The sequence below is a fragment of the Acomys minous genome (genome assembly GCF_964271855.1).
Source record: "Acomys minous genome assembly, chromosome: 10".
NCBI lineage: Eukaryota > Metazoa > Chordata > Mammalia > Rodentia > Muridae > Acomys > Acomys minous.
In genome coordinates this window covers 105,765,710-105,784,960 of record NC_140491.1, presented here as the reverse complement: position 1 = coordinate 105,784,960, position 19,251 = coordinate 105,765,710, and the positions used below count along the sequence as shown (strand labels likewise).

Below are 19,251 nucleotides of genomic sequence, written 5' to 3'. Positions count from 1 at the left end.
CAAGAGCTGCTGTAAAGCAGCGGGTCTGGAGAGTGTCCCTGCAAACACAGCAGGGACATCTATGGCTGCCGTGGGGAACTGTGCAGTGGGGAGCGCTGTTCCTCGAAGCGCGTGTGTGATGCTCTCCTCATTTCGGAAGTCAGGAAAGTGAAGCAACATAAAGGAGAATGTAGGGAAGTTACGAGCAACCGAATAAATAACCAAACCGATCAAATAGTCAAGAAATAGGAAGCTAAACTCAACAGCTAAGACAAATGCTTTAAAGTCCACATGCACTCTCACTGTCTTGGGGCCTGATGCTATACACTAAATGAAGGTTTGTTTTGAAACAGGCTCTCTAGATAGAGCCTCAAACTCCCTCTGTAGCTGGGGCTAGCCTTAAATACTGAGCCTCCTGTCTTTATTGTTGTTGATGTTGCCCTTTAGGAAATGGGGTCTCCCTGTGCTGTCCAAAGTGGCTACTGGACTCAAGAAATTCTCCTGCCGCAGTCTTCTGAGTATTCGGGGCTATGGGCATGAGCCACCCCACACACACACCGAAATTGTTCTGTTTTTTTGTTTTTGTTTTTTTTACTATAGAAATTATAGATGATTAACTCATCCTTAGTCTTAGTAATTCTAATTTTTAAATGGCTGACTTGGCCCGGCAGTGGTGGCGCACACCTTTAATCCCAGCACTCGGGAGGCAGAGGCAGGCGGATCACTGTGAGCTCGAGGCCAGCCTGGTCTACAAAGCAAGTCCAGGACATCCAAGGCTACACAGAGATACCCTGTCTTGAAAAACCAAAAAAATAAAAATGAATGTCTGACTTGTTGATTTTAGTGTCACAGTTGTCACATCAAGTCTCTATGTATGTACATACAAATAGAATGCAAAGTACAGTTGCCAGCCCCAGGTTATATACATGTGGTCACACCTCTGTAGTCTGTTCCAGTTTCATTCTTTAAAACAAATGACAGAGATGCTTAGTGATAGTTTGGTTTGTGATTGGGCTTTTAAAATATACTTGTAGTTAAATTTTATGTGAAATTTTCTCTCTCTTTCTCTCTCTCTCTCTCTCTCTCTCTCTCTCTCTCTCTCTCTCTCTCTGTGTGTGTGTGTGTGTGTGTGTGTCTTTCTCTCTCTCTTCCCCAGCATCTTTTCTTTTTCTTTTTCTTTTTTTTTTTTTTTAAGAACAGACCGGGGTGGTAGTTTGTGTCTGTAATTCAAGCATTCAGGAGACTGAGGCTGGAGGATTGCTACAGGTTGGAGCCTGCCTGGCTTCAGAGCAAGACACTGTCTTTTTTTTTCTCTCTCTCTCTCTCTCTCTTTCTTTTCTCCTTCTTCTTCTTCTTCTTCTTTCTTTCTTTTTTTTTTAAGTTGGTGGGGAGGCAGGGAGAGGAAAGGATGAACCAGTTTCTCCCCTTTCAGTAGGGGTATTTATAGCCAGGTAACTAGGTCACTGGAATATACTCACATATCTGATTGCATAAACACCACTTAGCACAGAACCAGGCATCTCACCCAAGGTGACTCTTTATTCCGTCACTTACCCCTGCTTTCCTAGCCGCTCACGGTGATGTATCCACAGTCAGGTGCGACTCTTCCCCAGTGGGTAGCTCATGTCAAGGCCACAACAACAGATTTTCCATTGTCTCTCTGCACTCTTCCTTCCTGTTCTCCATCACCCCTGGACCACAGCAGTCTGGCTGCTCTCCTGCAGCTCCTCCCACTAATCGTCTACCCAGCCCCCAACTCCACCCACCAAAGAGAACCCCGTATGTACTGTCTGTAGTCCCACCCTCTTACCAGGAAGAGGAGCTGCCCCGCCATCTATCCTCCACCCCATACCCAAACCCACCTTTCTGTTCCTCCCTGTTTTCCCAGACATCAGCTGACTGAGCTACCATCTGCACCCGTCAGTGCTACCCCATCGATGCCACCGCATCACCATTCCCTTTTCTCTAAGGAGTTAAGTCTAACCCCCCCCACCCCCCAGCCCCCAGCCCTGTACCGCCAGCACCCTTGGTAGGCACTGATGGACTACAGGGTGAAGATGGACTTTGACATGACCCAGATCTGGGTTTGAATTCAGTTTCTGCCTGGCTATATAATCTGTTTCCCATAGAAAAGGAGCAGGATTATAACCCTTTCATGGAAGTTTTGGAAAAAAATCAAGTAAGACAAATATATGTGAAACGTGTTCTGCGTGACGCCTGACACTGTAATAAATAATGAATGACAGTGGTTCCTATAGTGGTTATGATCGTGCCAACTGCTCAGTTAATGCTTGTCAGTCCCCGTGAGCCGCCACGAATGGAATTTTCCCTTTTCATTGCTCAGATAATTACAAAGACCACGTGATAACAGTCTCAGACTTTCTCTCTGTGTGCATGTGTGTGTTTGAAGTGTGTTTAGAGGTCCACGTGTGCATGTGTATGTATATGGAGGCTAGAGATCAAGACCGGATGTCTTCTTTAGTTGCTGTCCACCTTATTGTTATGAGACAGGAGCTTACTGACTTGGCTGCATCAGCTGTCCAGTGAGCTTCAGGGGTCTGCCTGTCTCAGTCTTCATCCCTGCCCCATTTTTTCTCATAGGTATCTGTGCTGGCTAGTAGTATGTCAAATTGGCACAAGCTAAAGTCATCTGAGAGGAAGGAGCCTCAATTAAGAAAACACCTCCAGAAGATCCCGGCAGTAGGCAAACCTGGAGGGCGTTTTCTTAGTTAGTGGTTGCTGGGGGAGGGTGCAAGCCACTGTGAAGGATGGTGATGCCACCCTTGGCTGGTGGTCCTGGGCTCTCTATGAAACCAGGCAGAGAAAGCCACGAGGAACAAACCAGTGAGCAGCATCCTCCATGGCCTCTGCATCAGCTCCTGCCTCCAGGTTCTGCCCTGTTTGAGTTCCTGCCTTGACTTCCCTCAGTGATGGACTGTCACCTGGAAATGTAAGTGAAATAAAACTTTCCAGGTTACCTTGCTCATGATGTTTCATCACAGCAGTAGAAACCCTGACTAAGACAGTGTCAGTAAGAGATAGGGAAGTTGAATATGAAGGTGTCTGGTTGTTTAGAAAACTGGCTCATTGGAGGACATATGGAGGTGGCTTCCATTCCAAGAAAATGCCCTCCTCCTCCTCTTTCCCTTCCTCCTCCTTCTCCTCTTCCTTCCTCTTCCTCCTCCTCCCCCTCCTTTTTTGTTGTGGTTCTGGGCTGTGAACCTAGGGCCTCATACATGATATGTAATAAGAAAATTTTTATAGCACAAAATACTATGATCTCATACAAAGAGAATAAACTCTGAAACTAAAAATACATAAAGTGAGAGATTAAAGAAAAATGAATCTTTTACATCCCACATCAAGTTCTCTGTCAGTTGGCTACATGGTGATGCACACCTGTAATCCCAGCACTTGGTAGGCTGGAACACATTGCCATGAGTTTGAGGTCAGCCTGGCCTACACAGTGAGATCTGTCTCAAATGAAACAGCAGCAACAAAAAAAAATATATTTCATTTAAATATGCTAGTCTATTTCAGAAATTTAAGGTAGCTTATAAGAAAAAAAAGCAAATTACTTTGAGAATTTAGAGAAGAACTAAATGTTTTAAAACTTGCCTCTTGGGGCTGAGGAGATGGCTCGGTGGGTAAAGTGCTTGCCATGCAGAGTAATCACCTGAGTTTGGGTCCCTAGAACCCACATGTAAAGGGCCTGGACCTCAGTGCTGGGGTGTGTGGAGGCGGCTGACTGCACAGTCAGTCTAGCCAGATTGCTGGATGCTGGTCCAGTGAGATACTTGACCCTCAAAAAGTGAGATATAGAGTGACTGGGGTAGACACCTGATGTTGACCTACACACGTCCACATAAGAAAACATACACACATACACATGCATGTGGACATGTGTGTGACTCAACATTTCTGGCAGAATGTCAGAATGTGTGTCATAGCAGGAACATCCTGCTAAGGATTGTCCCGTTCTGATGCTGACAGACGGCAGCATGTTTATCCTTAGAGCAGCACGCACCACATTAGCCCTCAAACAGCAATGCGTGGAGTGCTCTGAGGACATGACTAAAGCAGCCATTTCCCAAAGGTGGCTGGCTCATCTCAGCCGGACTTGAACAGAAAGCGTGTAGGCGTTGCAGGGCGGCACTTAGCACCAGGAACACAAAACGAGTCCGTTTGACATGGAGTCAGTTGTATCACCTATGTTTGCCTTAACCTAGAATGTGAGCTGGAGTCCTTGGCCACATGGTCTCTGTCTTCTCCACTTGTCAAACATGACTTTTTTTTTTCTTACTAGGGACTACATGCAGTGGTCTAAAGAAGAAGAAGACGAAGCTAGAAGAAAAGTAGAGGAAAACTCAGCCACCCGAGTCCCTCCAGAAGACCAAGGTAAAGCTGGGCTCCTCTGATGTCAGAGCATTTGAGAGTTCTTAGCTTCCACCCCAGCCAGTCAACCCATTTGCCACCTTTGGTGGGATTCCCAATTCTTCCCTTGTAGTGGAACCAAAATTAATGAAATAAATTATGTATTCACCCTATAATTGGTCTTTTGGTAGTCATATTGCTTTTTCTGGAAGATATACATATGGGTGGCATTTTAAGCAAGATATGAAAATATAACTTTAAAATTTTTCTTCTAGCTACACCACTTTGAGTGTGCTATTGTGCACTTCACTTGTTAGAAACTTCTAACAAAAAAGAAAAAGTCATATTAAAATATTGTTAGTTTTTTAGAATAAGTGAGTGAGAGAGAGTGTGTGTGTGTGTGTCTGTCTCATGGGCTGTGTGTGCTCACAGACATGCCCACATATGAGTGTACCAGGGCACTCACTCATGTGTACCTGTGTGAGGGTCAGAGATCAATTTCAAGTGTCTTTCTCTTTTGCTCTACACCTTAGTTTTTTTAGACAAAGTCTCTCCTTGAACCTGGAGCTCACCATTTCATCTAGACTGGCTGGACAGTGGGCTCTGGCTCTGCCCCATGCCCACTCCCAACTCCGAGGTCACAGAAGCATTCTGCCACAGCTGGAATCCTAACTCAGGTCTCCCTGGCTGTACAGCAAACACCTTACCCACTGAGCCACCTTCCCAGCCCAGGCTAAAGTTTTAGTAGGGACCAAAAGCAGTTTTCTTGGGAGACTTTGCATTTAGAGTTTAATCAGAGAAGGACTTGACCACCTCATAAATATGGCTTGAAGTGTGTCTTGGGCTGCTACTAAACGACTAGAAAGTGACAGGTGTTAAAACAAGAGCCCTTGTGCACATCTCCTGTGAATGGTGCAGCCGCTGTAGAAACCATTGTTCAGGCTCCTTAAAAATTGAAAATGGAGGGGCCAGAGAGATGGCTCCGCAGTTAAGAGCAATTGTTGTATTGGCTGCTCTTGCAGAGGACCATGGTTTGGTTCCCAACACTCACATGGCAGCTAACAACTGCCTGTAACTCCTGTACCAGAGGATCCAATGCCCTCTTCTGACCTCCATGGGCACAAGGCATGCGTTTATATATGTTCAGGCAAGCATTCATACAAATAGCAGTATTCCCTTTAATTCATCAGTTCATTTTTAGGATAGGCCCCAAAGATTTAAAGCACACTCTCAAAGAGATACTGTGCATTGCACGCTCCATGATAGGCAAAAGATAAATGCAATTAAAGCACAAGTGTTATAAAACAAGCAACACTACTAAAGACTATCCTGTTCAAAAGTTAATGAAAAGACAAGTTTAGCCATACAGAAAGAACAGTGCGGTGCGTATACCTGGTGTAGCGGTGTCCAGATGTTCTGGGGACATGGTTCAGCAGCCGTTTCCCAGAGGTGGCAGGAGCCTGTAGCTACCGTAGATAAATGGATAATAAAATGTTGTACATGATGGTGATTGCCAAGGGCTGGGTCCATGGGAAGGAGGAGTCCTGTAATGGGTTAGAGTTAGCGTTGGCATTCTGGAAGATTCCAGAGCTCTGTTTCACAACAGTGTGAGCACACCTAACATTATAGAGCCATGCACTAAGGAATGGCTAACATGCTGCATTTTATGTGTTTTTACCACAATTTTTAAAAATATCACACTGAAAAAAAATTTTAGAAGAAAGTGGTCAGTGTGCTTCATACTATATGACTTCTAGTCACTTTGCCTAAATGCTGTCCTCTCTGTATACCAATTTCCACTTTATTTTTCTTAAAATGACTTCCTTAGAGCATCTCCTGCCTTCCCTCCATTTGTATATGTATGTGTAGGCATGTTCATGTGTACATAGGTGCAAATGTGTACATGGGAGGGGTGCACATGTGTGCATGTGTGTGGGTGCACATGTGTGCATGTCTGTGCACAGGCATGTGGAGACCAGAGGTCAACATCGAATGATGTTATTCACTTTTTAGGGGTAGGGGCCAAGCAGGGTTTCTCACTGCCTACACTGCACCAAAGAGGCTGGGCTGCCTTGCCAGGAAGCCTCAGGGACCATCCTGCCCTGCCTCCTCATTGCTAGGGCTGTAAGTATATGCTACCATGGCAGATTTGGTGGTGGTGGTTGTTGTTGTTGTTAATATGGATTCTTCAATTCCAGTCAGGTCCTCAAGCTTGGGAAGCAAGCACTTCACTGCTGAGCGTCTCCCCAGGTCTGCCTCTGCCTACCCAGAGCTGAGCTGCAAGCATGTGCCACTGTGCTCAGCTCATTCTATCATGAGTGCTGGGCCTGCAACTCTTTACAGGGCAAGCACTTACCAGCTGGGCTAACTCACTGTGCAGCACTGGCTGGACTAAGCTCAAACTGTAAACCACAGCCTCAAGTTTGCAGTGGTCCTCCTGCCTCTGCCTTCTGAGTGCTAGGGTGGCTGGATTTATCTCTTTCTCAAAGTAACATTCATTAGAGCCATGCATGGTGGTGCCCGTCTGTAATCCAAGCACTTAGAAGACCAAGATAGGAGGATTGTTGTGAGTTTGAGGAAAGCCTGAGTTACATAGTGAACTTGGGGCCATCCTGGACTACCAAGTAAGATTCCCATCTCCTAAGTCAAAAATAATGTGTTGAAGTACCAAATATATACAGAAATTTATGTACTTCACAAGAGTTCTCACAGCGTGTGCTGGGTCTTCACAGCCATGTCAGCAGCACATGCACAAGGATCTGAGAGTAACCATAGCCCAGCAGCCTGCTCGTGCGGCACTCCGCCATCCCCTACCCTTCTCACAGAGCAGCTTCCGGCTCAGCTTCTGACAGCACAGTGGTGTTGTTTGGCTTTCTTCATCACTCCTGCGTCATTGTCCGTGTTTCAGAGCAGCCTGGAGTCAGCAGACTGGGGTGCCTATGCACCACATCCAGATTACTGGGATTCGGGGAGGGCGGTGTTTTGGTGTGTGTGTGTGTGTGTGTGTGTGTGTGTGTGTGTGTGTGTGTGTGTGTGTACCTCAATAGCACTCCACTTTATTTACTGCAGCAAGGTCTCTGCTGAAGTTGGCTAGTCTAGTTAGCGAGCTTTCCCCCAAGGAATTCCAACTCTCTATTTCTCTAGTGCTAGGATTACCGCAGCTGCAGCACCGTTTACGTGGGTTTTAAGGATCTGAACTCTGGTCTGAGGAGTTGAACTCTTGCACAGCCAACATTTTATCCACTGAGCCATCTCTTTAACCTGCAACATTTTTTATAAATAAAGTCTTATTAGAACAAAGACATGCTCATTTGTTGACATACTGTCTGTGGTTGCTTTTGAGCTGTTTGGTTCAAAAGAGACTGTAAATGTCACATAAAGACTACACACCTGAGCAATGGTAGTGCAAACTTTAATCCCAGCACTTGGAGGCAGAGGCAAGAGGATCTCTGAGTCTCAGTCTAGCTTGGTCTACAGAATGAGTCCTTGGACAGCCAGAGCTGCACAGAGAAACTCTGCCTCAAAAAACCTAAACAAACACAACAAAGCAAGTGGACAAACAAAAAGACTAAGTACCTATCTGGCACTATATAGAAAGGTTCCTTCAAAGCTAGAAGTCTAGTCCTAGGTTGATCTGCTTTCCAGAAACTCTCTATGGAAAAAAATGTTTGCAAACCCTCCCCCCCTCACCCCCCTTGTAAGGCACATAGTGAAAATCAGGAGGTGCGCAGATGCTGCAGTGGAGATAATGCAACCGATAAAGCCAGCACCAGCCTATCTTGCTCTCTGGAGTCGTTGGTAACTTGTCATTTCCTCTGGCATTGTTTCCTCTTCCTTAGGCAATGCTTCACCCTCGGCATCATTGCAACCTGAGGTGGACAGGAAAGACGAGCCACTGACCCTGGTGGAATTAATTCTATTTTTATGAGCTCTCACTGGGCAGTCCTGGAGTAGAGTACTGCCAGGGAGTGTCGGGGTTGGACTTGAGAGTGCATGGTGCGGGGGAAGGGATGCTGCCTTCAGTCCACCAGCACCGCATTCCTTTACAGGAACTCCGTCACCGCCTCCGAGGAAGTATAACTTCACTTCTTTGCCAGCAGCTGCGCAGACATATTTTCCACATTACTCAAGCTTCTGCTAGTGGCCACCTGGATATGGCAGGGACCCCAGCCTGAACTGAGTTCAACATTATCAGTTGTTTTAAAACTCATACACAGTATTATCTGCACATTATCCTAATGACATGAAAAAAACAGGGATTTCTTTTCACTTCCTTTTGAGTATTTCTGTTCAGAACTTAAATAGAGCGGGGCTGATGATGTTAAAGCTCTCTGTGCGTGGTCGCCCACTTTGTCCTATTTGTGTTAACAATGAACTTGAGCGAAGCTAATGAGAAGGTTATTTTAGAGCCTCAGAAACCGCAGTAAAGGAAAACGACAGTTCCCACAGAACCGTAGTGCGACCAAAATAGAAAGGTGGTGACTGGCCTCTCTGTAGACGAGGAAAGGCAGGCACAAGAGAGCCGGCGGTACCACTTTGAGGCATTTGATTTGCTCTTACTGTGACAGTCTGTCCTAAGTATTTTTCTGGATACCGTGAAGATACAGAACTAAGGATTCCATCTCACAACGGAAGAAGTAGAGATTTGCTCTGGGGCACCTCTTCATCCTCTGCTAGTACGCTGGGCTCCTCCGTTGGTGTCAGGGGAGTACTGCAGGAACAGACCGGAGTTATACGGTGGCTGTCTTATATTCAAAACAAGGCAGTACGGAGAGCAGCTAAGACTGCCAGGAGGGTAGCAGAGAAGGAAACTGGTCTGAGGAACTACAGTGAGTGACAAGATGTTCCAGGGACAGCCACCCAGCAGAGCCCCTGCTAGGGATCGCAGACCCCACACAGGATCTTGGGCGAGGCCTCTCGTTCACTGTTTTCCTGCCTCTGATGAACGTGGGTCAAGGTAAATAGATGACTCTGCTTTGCCCCCAGACTTAGTGAGCACCCTAAAGAAGCCTTGACCCAGCCACCGTCTTTTCTTATCGAAGAGAGTCGCGAGTGTTTGAAAGAGCCATTTCTGCCATCACAAAAGATCCCGTCCTCAGAGCTCTGTAGAGCAGGCGCGCTGTGTATTGATCTTATCTCCTTTATTAATGCCACTGGGAGGAAATACTGGTTATTCTTCCAAGCTAGCCAGCCCTGTCGTATTTCTTTTGGTCTCTGTATGTCACTCTCCCGTCTCCCATTTTTCACCTATTGTCAGAGCTGTTGGTGAAAACAGAAGTTAGAAAACACCCGCATAATCTGAGAATAAGATCTTCTCCATGACAGATAATTGCCTTTTGCTGTCGCATGGGTAGGGCTCATCTGTGTAATGAAAATGTAAAGCACCAGGCTCCAGTTAGCAATATTTCTGTCAATTAGACTGCCCAGATTAATGATTTTTAATCCCATGTTTTCTTTTCCTAATTACTTTTCAATTTTATTATAGCTCATAATTTCTTTTAAAACTGGGTTAACCCAGAGAAATAAAAAAGATACAATCAGTGTTTTTTTGAGTTAACACAATTATATTTTATAATTTCCTTTAAAAGATCTCTAGCGTGCTTTATGTCAGCTGGTTGTATAGAAAATGCAAAGGGTTTTTAAAACTTAACAACAGCAGCTACTGTTTCTACTTTAGAATATCTTTGTAAATAAGGTCCTACCTAGGGTAAGTTATCTACGTCAGGCAGATAATAAAAGAGCGTACACTTTGCGTTGTGAATACCATACCACTAAAGAGAATATTCTGTATGAATGGGGAAACAGAATAGTTAAACACCTGTGCTGGTAACCATAGCACGCCTGCCTCTAAGATGGCTTTGGCTGCTGGAAGTTTCACGCAATGCCCTTAGAATTACACTTTTAATTTTGTAATTTTAAGAGTTTTCTTTTATTAGACAGTGAGCTCCCTTCAGTGACATGTGGAAATTTCCAACTTTGAAAGTTCAGGTATTTGCGTAATTGATGTGCAAAAATAACTTTAAATTACTTTTTGTTACATAGCAACTTAGAATAAATTTTCATAATTCATATTAATCACATCATATATCCCAGATACATAAATGGTTTAATTTGGTTTTTCAGTTACGATGTTCAGGGTGATTCAGATGACTCGTGAGCACACAAGAGACTTTGTGTGCCGTGTTTTTTGTTCTGCTCAACAGTATGGAACTTAATAAATGAATAATTGAGATCTTTCCTCATCCAGCTCTGCCCAAACAGATTACTATATCCCTTTTATTGTCATTGGCATAGAACAGTTTACTCTGGACAGCTAGCAACCTAGGACAACAAAAGAAAAAGATGTTCCTCCGAGGAAATTTTGCCGTTCATACACCTGTTAAGGTCAGAGCAGCCCCGTTTTCCCCACACTGCATAGACTTTCTGTGGCTCCTGACCTGAACGGGTGGCACTTAACAGCAGAGTGAGCCCAAAGCTTTTCTGTCATGGTCAGAAAGTGGCACCTGTTGTTCCCTGTCATTACAGGCATGCTTTCAGTTCCAGAAACTGAGCCGTACGCCAGAGGTGTTTACTGTCTCAGGCCCATAATTATGATGAAGGTGATCGTGCTTCTTTCTGTAAGGTCATGGCAACCATTGCACTCTCGGGAAGCACGGAGTTGTCAGCGTTGATGGAAGACACGGCTGGTACAGTTGAAAATGCCAACACGTCCCGGCCATGCTCCACAAACCAACCTGTACTCACAGGACACTTCATGGTCCTGCTGCTAATCATGAATTCATCCTCTAACCTCATATGGCTTGTATTCTATGTCATTGACAGAACTGGGCTTAATTGGTTCTGTACTGCTCATCTCTCTTTCTGAAGGCTAACTCCAGTCAGCATTATTTTTAGAACACTCTTACACTGATTGTCACTTACACTGAGGTTTTGATTTCAACTTGGTGCTTTGTAATTGAGAGCAAAATAAGAATCAAAGGAACAGATCTTTAGGAATATTTTGGAGGGAGCACATGCCAACTTTGTACTAAGGAGATGATGCTATGGGACAGTCGAGAACCACAGGAGTTTGGCAGGCTTACTCTAGGTCCTGATGCTGCCCTTTTTGCCTATGTGACCTTGGAGGAAGTATCTTATGGCCTTTGACATTGGATTTCTTATCTATAAATTGAAATAGCACTGTCTATTTGAAAGATAGTATTAACCCCAAATTGTTAGCTTCCCCCATGCTAGGTTCCCCTCCCCTCCTCCTCCTTTTTCTCTTATTTTCTGTCTTTCCTCACCCCGGTGTGACAAAGCCAGAGGGTAAAAATGAAGCTTCTAGGAAGAGCTCAAGTTCGTTCAGTGTCCAGAACACAGACAAAAGGGGGTCTTGGGCTCACAGATCTCATGCCATGCTGAGTAGGGGGAAAAGCCATAGGTCTAGGATAAGTGACATGAAGGGGAGAAAAGGAGGAGCAAGGGGAGAGGGGGGAGGATAAGGAAGGTTAATGGGATGACTGAGATCAGAGTGCTGTACATGTGTCTGAAAACATCACTGTGACATGCAGTCTTTTATGCAGTTAGTTAATGGGAAGAATAGGCCAGTGTAGGGGAGGGATGTCTATGGTTTCCCTGGGGATGACAGATCTCAGCACTTTCACTTCTTTTATAGTTTGGTGCTTCTCACCAGGACAGGCGGGTGTGTCACTTGGTATGTAAATTAGATCACTAAGGAGGAATACTGTGGCTTATATCTGTAACTCCAGCACTAGAAAGCCTGAAACACGAGGCCTGCCACGTTTGAGTCCACCCTGGGCTACACCCTGCCTCAACAAAACAAAAAGGCAAAGAACAGGCTTCCAGAAATCACTCTGTCGGCTCTCTTAGTCCCAGTTGGTGTTGGCTAGCCCACCTGAAGAAGAACTTCCGGCCTTAAAACATCCTGCTTCCAAACATAAAGATTAGGAAAGGTAGAAATCCAGCTAGGCCAATAAACAGCATACTAGATAACAGTACTGTTAGGAATAAATGGGGGGAAAAAATACAAGAAAAACATTTGATATAGAGCCTAAAGTTATGTGTCGCTGTTGGGGTTTGTGTGTGTGTGTTTGATTGATTGATTGATTGATTGATTGATTTTTTTGGTTTGGTTTGGATTGAAACAGCATCTCACTATGTAGCTCTGACTAGCCTGGAACTCACAGAGGTCTGCCTGCGTCTGCCCCTGCCTCTATCTTTAAAGTCCTGGGATTAAAGGTGTACACCACAATGCCTAGTTAGGGTTGAATTTAAGTGCCCAGTGTGTTTTGTTTTTGAACGTAGCTTATTACAATCATATCATTACCAATTAATAACTGATAATGTTTGTTTTCCATAAATTCTCACATATATATATATATGGATATAGATATATAGATATATATTATATGAGATTCTATGTGGGTGTGTTACATGCATGTAAGTGTGCAAGTACATACATCCATATGTGGGCATGCAGAAACTACAGCAGGAGGTAATGTGTCTTCTAGCACACTCAGCTTATTATCAGTAAGCCCCAAGTTCACTGTTTCCTGTTTGTTTTGTTGTGGCTTTTGGGTAGGCTGGTTTAATAGCCAGTGAGCTCTGAGGATCTACTTGTCTCCACCCCCAGTGCTGAGGTTACAGGGATGCACACCATGTAGAATTTTTCCTGTGGGTGCTGGGGATTTGGACTAGGTCTTTGTGTTCGCAGAGCAAGTGCAAACCCCCAGGTGCAAAAGATAGAGCTATCTAATAATCATTATTTTTCATCCACTATGAATGAATATGAAATAAATGTCAGAGTTGCCACCAGTGTTTTAGCTATTATATGGGTGTTTTCTTCATGTTAGCCTACATCGTTTACTTGTTCCATTTCTAGGCTGGATGACTGAGTTAGCTACCACTTCTTTGCTATAGTAAATAGAACTGCGTGCACATATTTTTTTCACATTACCCTCCTGAATTTCCTACTCCACCCTAGTTGTTTCTTAAGGGAGTACACCTTGAAATTAGCCAAGGTGTAATATTAAGTTCTAATGGTGATTCAGCTCAAATTCACCTCACAAGTAACTTCATAATGGAAAACCAAATACTAGAGATTTACCTAAATGTGGATCTTGTTAGCTTCAGATGCAGGTCTCAGGGCTGCTTTTGCTTAGGAACAAAGTCTTTATCTGCAGAGAGTAAGTTACAAAGAGTTTTTAAGACAAAGGAAGACAAGAAGTCGTTTAAAAAAAATCCCTTGGGAAATCTAGAAGTTGTGTATTTTCTCCTGAGTCTTAATTTCCAGACTGTTGTTTTGTTTTCTTACACAGTACGTAGGTGCACTTCCATTGTTAAAGGTGAACACAGCGCCATTGTCAGGATAAACACGCACTTTTGGATTAGTGCAGATGAGAGGGCGGTTCAGACCTAACGCCACACAGTTCCATGTAGCTGTAGGGACCCGGTCATTTCTCAGACCTTAAATGCAGATGGAATGTGTGTCTTCACTTGGGCTGCTGCAGTGGGCCCAGGAGGCGTGTGCCTAGAAGGTGATGGCCCATGCGACGACGAGCCAACAAGGAAACCATGAGGCTTCAGGACAACCATAGATGACGGAGAGTGACCGCAGGCAGCTGCGTGTTCATAGACTGAGCCTCTTTGAATTTATGAAGGAAAGGAGTCCCTTATTTTTTATGTGTAGTTCAGTGTAATGTAGGAATTGACAGTAAATTCACAAAAATTCTCCTTTCAAAGCACAGGTTTTTAAAATTTCCTTGTTTTTTGTTTGTTTGTTTGTTTGAGGCAGTGCCCCATTTTATACCTAGGCTGGCCTCAAACTCAAAACAGCCCTCTTGCCCCAGCCTCCCCAGTGCCGGGATTACAGGCATGAGCCATGTGCCTGGTGCTGCTTTATCCCTGTACTAGTAAGCATGTGCATGTATGTGCCTTCTAGTTTGTGTATACATGCCTGTTTCCTCTTCCTCCTTCCTTCTAGTGAATGGCATAATATATCTAAAATTACATACTGCCCTATACCTTACCTTTCTCCAACACTAAACTTTATAAATTGTTACATACCCGTTAGGGAGCTTTTCCAGACTCTGAAAGCCCTGTTAAAATGTCATGAGCCTGTCTGCTGGGGTAAAGGTAAGTCTTAATCCTTGGATTAAGCCCAGGAATTAACCTTGTCACACATAATTGGAGCCAAGAAATGGTTGTTAAATGAAAGACAAAATGAGCAAGTTATTTTATTTAATTAACTCACTCATTCATTTATTTAGTTTTTGTTTGAACTTGTGAACCTCCTTCCTCCTCGTAAGTACTAAGCTTAAAGATGTGTGCTGCCATGGCTTATCTGAGGCAGGCGTTTTGGACTATAATCCAGGCTGGCTTCAACTTCAGGGTATTTCAGGCTGTCTGTAACTCATGATCCTCCTGTCTCAGCCTCCCGAGTGTTGAAATTGCAGGCCCAGGCTACCATGTTTGGCCTGAATTGTTTTGTTGATGCAAGGTAGTGATGGGGAGAAGCAGAAGGAAGGCTAAGAAATGCCTGAAGTATGAGACCAGGGGCCTCAACAGCCCCTTATCCCCAGGATGACATCACTCACTAAGAAAGCATCAGTGAGTCTCTTGGAGATTTCCATTAGGAGACAGCTGTAGAAAGAGATGCCTCTGGATTTGAGGATGTGGGGGGCGGGGAATGAAGTTATGGGATGGCCTCTATAAGCAGCTTGAGCTCCTTCCTTCAAATGTAGAACCAGGAACTATGTCAAAAATAGTCTTATTGGGCCCTCTCATTCTAAAGTTATGAAATTTATAATTCCCACATTCTTCTCTGCTGGCCAGTATGCATATTTGTCATATTTAAAGTGCAGACTGGGTGAGATGCTTTCTAAGAAAATTTAAAAACACACACACTTGATTAAAAATATGCTTGTTAGGCACTTGCCTTTAGTCTCAGTACTTTAGAGGCAGAAGCAGGCAGATCTCTGAGGTGGAGGTCAGCCTGGTCTACATACCAAGTTTCAGGCCACTAAAGCTACATAGAGAGAGAGCATGTTTTTAAAAATATATAATAAAATAAAATTTTATATATATAATTCAGAACAAGGCTGTAGAAAATAATTCTCAATGATTCTTTTCCTCACAAAATGGAATGGCCAATTGTTAACAGAAACACAAAAATTTTTTTTTCAAGAGTAAGACCAATTATCTTGCATACTAATCTTTTGAAGAAGAGTAAATGAGCTTTTGTATTTTAGGTTTATATCAGATAAGTAAAATTATTATAATGATATTAAAGTTAAGTTAGAAATGCAATTATTGATAATATATATATATACATACACACACACACACACACACACACACACACACACACACATCTTAGCCCATGTTCTACTTGCTGTAAAGAGACCAATGACCACAGCAACTCTTATAAAAGAGAACATTTAATTGGGGGCTGTCTTACAGTTCAGAGGTTTAGTCCATCATAGTGCGAAGCATGGCAGCACACAGGCAGACATGGTGCTGGAGAGGTGGTTGATTGTTCTCTGTCTAGATCCTCAGGCAGTGGGGAGAGAGAGTGACACTGGGCCTGGCTTGAGCGTGTGAACCCTCAAAGCCCTCCCACAGTGACACACTTCCTCCAACAAGGCCACACCTCCTAATCCTTTCAAACAGAGCCACTCCATCCGAGCCTATGGGGCCATTTTCATCCAAACTACCATAATATGTAATATATTTACAATATTTTACTGAATACTTTTTATTTGTTTTATTTTATGTTTTGGGTATTTCAAGACAGGGTTTTTCTGTGTAGCCCTGGCTGTCGTGGAACTCATTCTGTAAACCAGGTTGGTCTTGAACTCAAAGGTCTGCCTGACCAGAGGCAGAGTGAGTTCCAGGACAGCCAGGGCTACACCAAGAAACCTTGTCTTGAAAGAAATTAAAAATAAAAAATAAAATAAAAGGATCTGCCTGTCCCAGCCTCCAAGGGGTGGGATTAAAAGTGTACACCACCACAGTTGGCTTAGATATTTAATTTTTAAGGTATTTAGTTATCAAAACAGCAGTTAATGGTTAATATAATTCATAGTAAAATGGATTTTTTCCTTTTTTGTTTTAGTTAAGTTTGAAAGTGATGCTAGCAAATACTGGGACACATTTTACCAGACTCATAAGAATAAGTTTTTCAAGAATCGTAATTGGCTGTTAAGGGAATTTCCTGAAATTCTTCCCAACCACCAAAACACTAAAGAGGAAGTGGGAGAATCATCCTGGGATCACATCAGAAGCAACTTCTCAAGAATGCAAGGAACAGAAAGCCATTGTGGAAAGAGTTCTGTCTTATCAGAACCTCAGAGCAAAGGAAGAGCTGACTTTTCCAACCAAGACTTGGAAGAACACAGCAAAGGGCCTGGGAGGACCAAGCGCTTTCCTGGTAGCGACGCCACTTTCCGAATACTAGAGGTACCGTGCCCTAGGACAAGGCAGGAGTGACAGGATGTTACAGGGCACGCCCCATGCTGCTTTATGAAAGGTCCAGATTGTGCAGGTGGGAAGACCAGATCCAGTGAAATGCTCAGTGTTTGCATGTGTAAGCAGTACTTGAGGGACTCCCGCTTTACTCAGTCAACTGTTAAGTTTGTGGCTTTAGTTTCGTGTGTGTGCGTGCGCGTGTGTGCATTTAATTTGTCATTTCTAACTTGGAGGCAGTCTTAAGTCCTGATAAACTTTTGGTTCTAATTTTTGCTCTTTGTTTTTATCCCTTGTGTGGTGAAATAAAAATAAGCAAGGTGTTTGGTTTGCTGTAATCTGTTGTAGACAGTGGTTTTCCATTTTTGGACCTACATCCTTTCTTTCTGATCCTAAAGGTAATAGTTGTTGATTACAGAGAATTTGCTGAAGATCACACAAGAGAAATTCAATCACCAACAATCCCACAAACAAGTTATTTAACCAGTTTTTCTGCTTTCTTCTGGGCTGTGCTTGGGCTTTGAGACTTTGTTTTGTCCTATTTAACATTATGTCACAGGCGGTCTTCTGCCTTTAATTGTTCCCCAAAAACATCTTTGTGGCTACACAGTATTTTATGAGTGAGATACTATAATTCAACTTAGCTGCTGATAAAGCACTGGCATTTAATTGTTTCCTCAGCAAATGTCTTTGGGTGTAGACTTTACCTCCCTTTCCTTTTCCCATCTTGGGTTAGAATGACTAGTTTATAATATTTGGAAATTTTTAGAGCTCTTAAAACAGAGTTTGTTTTGAGCTATACTAATGCCACCAGATGTGGTGACAGGTGGCTGCAGTCCCAGCACTCAGGAAACAGAACCAAGAATACCGTACATGTTCAAGGCCAGCCCTCACTCTTGCTCTCTCTCCCACCCCTCCGCTCCTGCAGGGGTTTGAACCAAGATCCTTTCACATGACAGGCCGGAGCTCCACAACCCAGCCCACTTTGAGACAGGGTCTCCCTGAATTGCCCAGGCTGGCCTTGGACTCACTCTGAAGCCCCAGTTTTCCCGCCTCAGCCTCCCAAAGCTTCTGAAGCTTCTGAAATTACAGGCCTGGAGTTCCAGGGCCCTCTTACCGTGCCTTAATTTACATGCTGTTTACTGCTCGGTATGCCTCATAGCTCTTCACACATTGAGAAGCCATGTGTTTGTCATCTGTGTTCTGTCCCCGTTATGAGTCCTGCCCTTTATCACAGCTACTGCAAAGGCTGTATTGCTGCTGCGGTGCCCGCAATGCACCGTTCACTTATTATTCCAGTTGGGAGGGGCTTTGGCAGGTTCGAGATTGTAAATATTTCCATAGTCAGACTTTGATTGTTACTCTTGTGGTTTGTTTCACTTAGGCCTTTGAGTTTCACAAGTTCCGCCATACCCAGGAATCCAGTAATCATTTATTTTTTAAATAGAAACTCCAATATTGTGAGTGAAATGTAATACATTCACATTTGTTTATTCTCGGTTTTAGGTTGGCTGTGGTGCTGGAAATAGTGTCTTTCCAATCCTGAACACCTTGCAGTGAGTTTTAAGTATTTTCCCTACAAAATCTTACATATTTATGGGATGTCGAAAAATTCTGGAAATACCTTGTCATGCCTATGCCAGGAGTGTTCTGCATTCCCATATAAACCATGACTAAAGGAAGTTTCAAAAGACACATCCTCAGTGACTAACATCACACAAACCAGGGAACACTCTGCAAAAGCATTCCACAGCCACGGCCTTGAAGTAGTTTTTAAACTCGTGTTTACGTAGAAGGCAGAAGGAGAAAAGAGCAAGAGATCCCATCCTTCCACAAGCTGTGCTCTGCTCAGCGTCAGACATGGTGTGCCCCTCCTGGGGAGCAGATGGCACCTTACACAGAGACTTGAGTGTGAAGCACACACCTCACTCTTCATCTTATGGTGTCAGCATCGCTCAAGGGACACACAGCACACATCCTCTTTGCACCGTCAGACCATTGTCCCCAGACTCACAGTCAACTGGAGTGGTAGCACTGACCACAAGCCTCAGAAAAGTAGAAACAGATGAGGACAACACACAGACGTCCTCTTTACCCACTGCACGGCCACCACCAGTCTCGCCTTGGTGCTTTGGGGTTTTGTGATAAGGCGGCCCCTTACCAACACCTGTGTCTTTTACCTCCTCTGATCTCTCCAGTTCTTCCTCCCTTCCTCTCTTAGCTTGACCTGATACCCTTCCCATCATTTACCCCACAGAAATCAGCAAAAGCTTATTTCAGAAAGCCTCCATCGGGAGGCGGTGGGGAACCCCGTTCACCTAACATAGCCACTGCACAAGTGCCGTCCTGCATACATACTTTTTAAACTTAACAATATGACCTTTTAAACTTTCATTCACAAAAACGTAAAAGCATTTGGGAAAGCAGAGAAAA

At 43.9% G+C, this 19,251-nt stretch overlaps 1 protein-coding gene across 5 annotated transcripts in view; it reads left to right on the top strand.

Moving 5' to 3' along the window:
- The window catches only part of METTL8 (methyltransferase 8, tRNA N3-cytidine), an 85,584-nt gene that overhangs the window by 53,797 nt on the left and 12,536 nt on the right, over window positions 1-19,251 (top strand). For 4 of the 5 annotated variants that reach the window (XM_084799476.1, XM_084799472.1, XM_084799475.1 and 1 more), the window contains 3 exons: window positions 4,286-4,377; window positions 16,469-16,812; window positions 18,325-18,374. In XM_084799476.1, the coding sequence (XP_084655602.1) occupies window positions 4,293-4,377; window positions 16,469-16,812; window positions 18,325-18,374 (479 nt within the window). In that variant the 5' untranslated portion in view covers window positions 4,286-4,292. Of the gene's footprint in view, window positions 1-2,454; window positions 2,930-4,285; window positions 4,378-16,468; window positions 16,813-18,324; window positions 18,375-19,251 lie in introns of those variants that run through there. The other variant, XM_084799474.1, reaches the window with a different exon arrangement.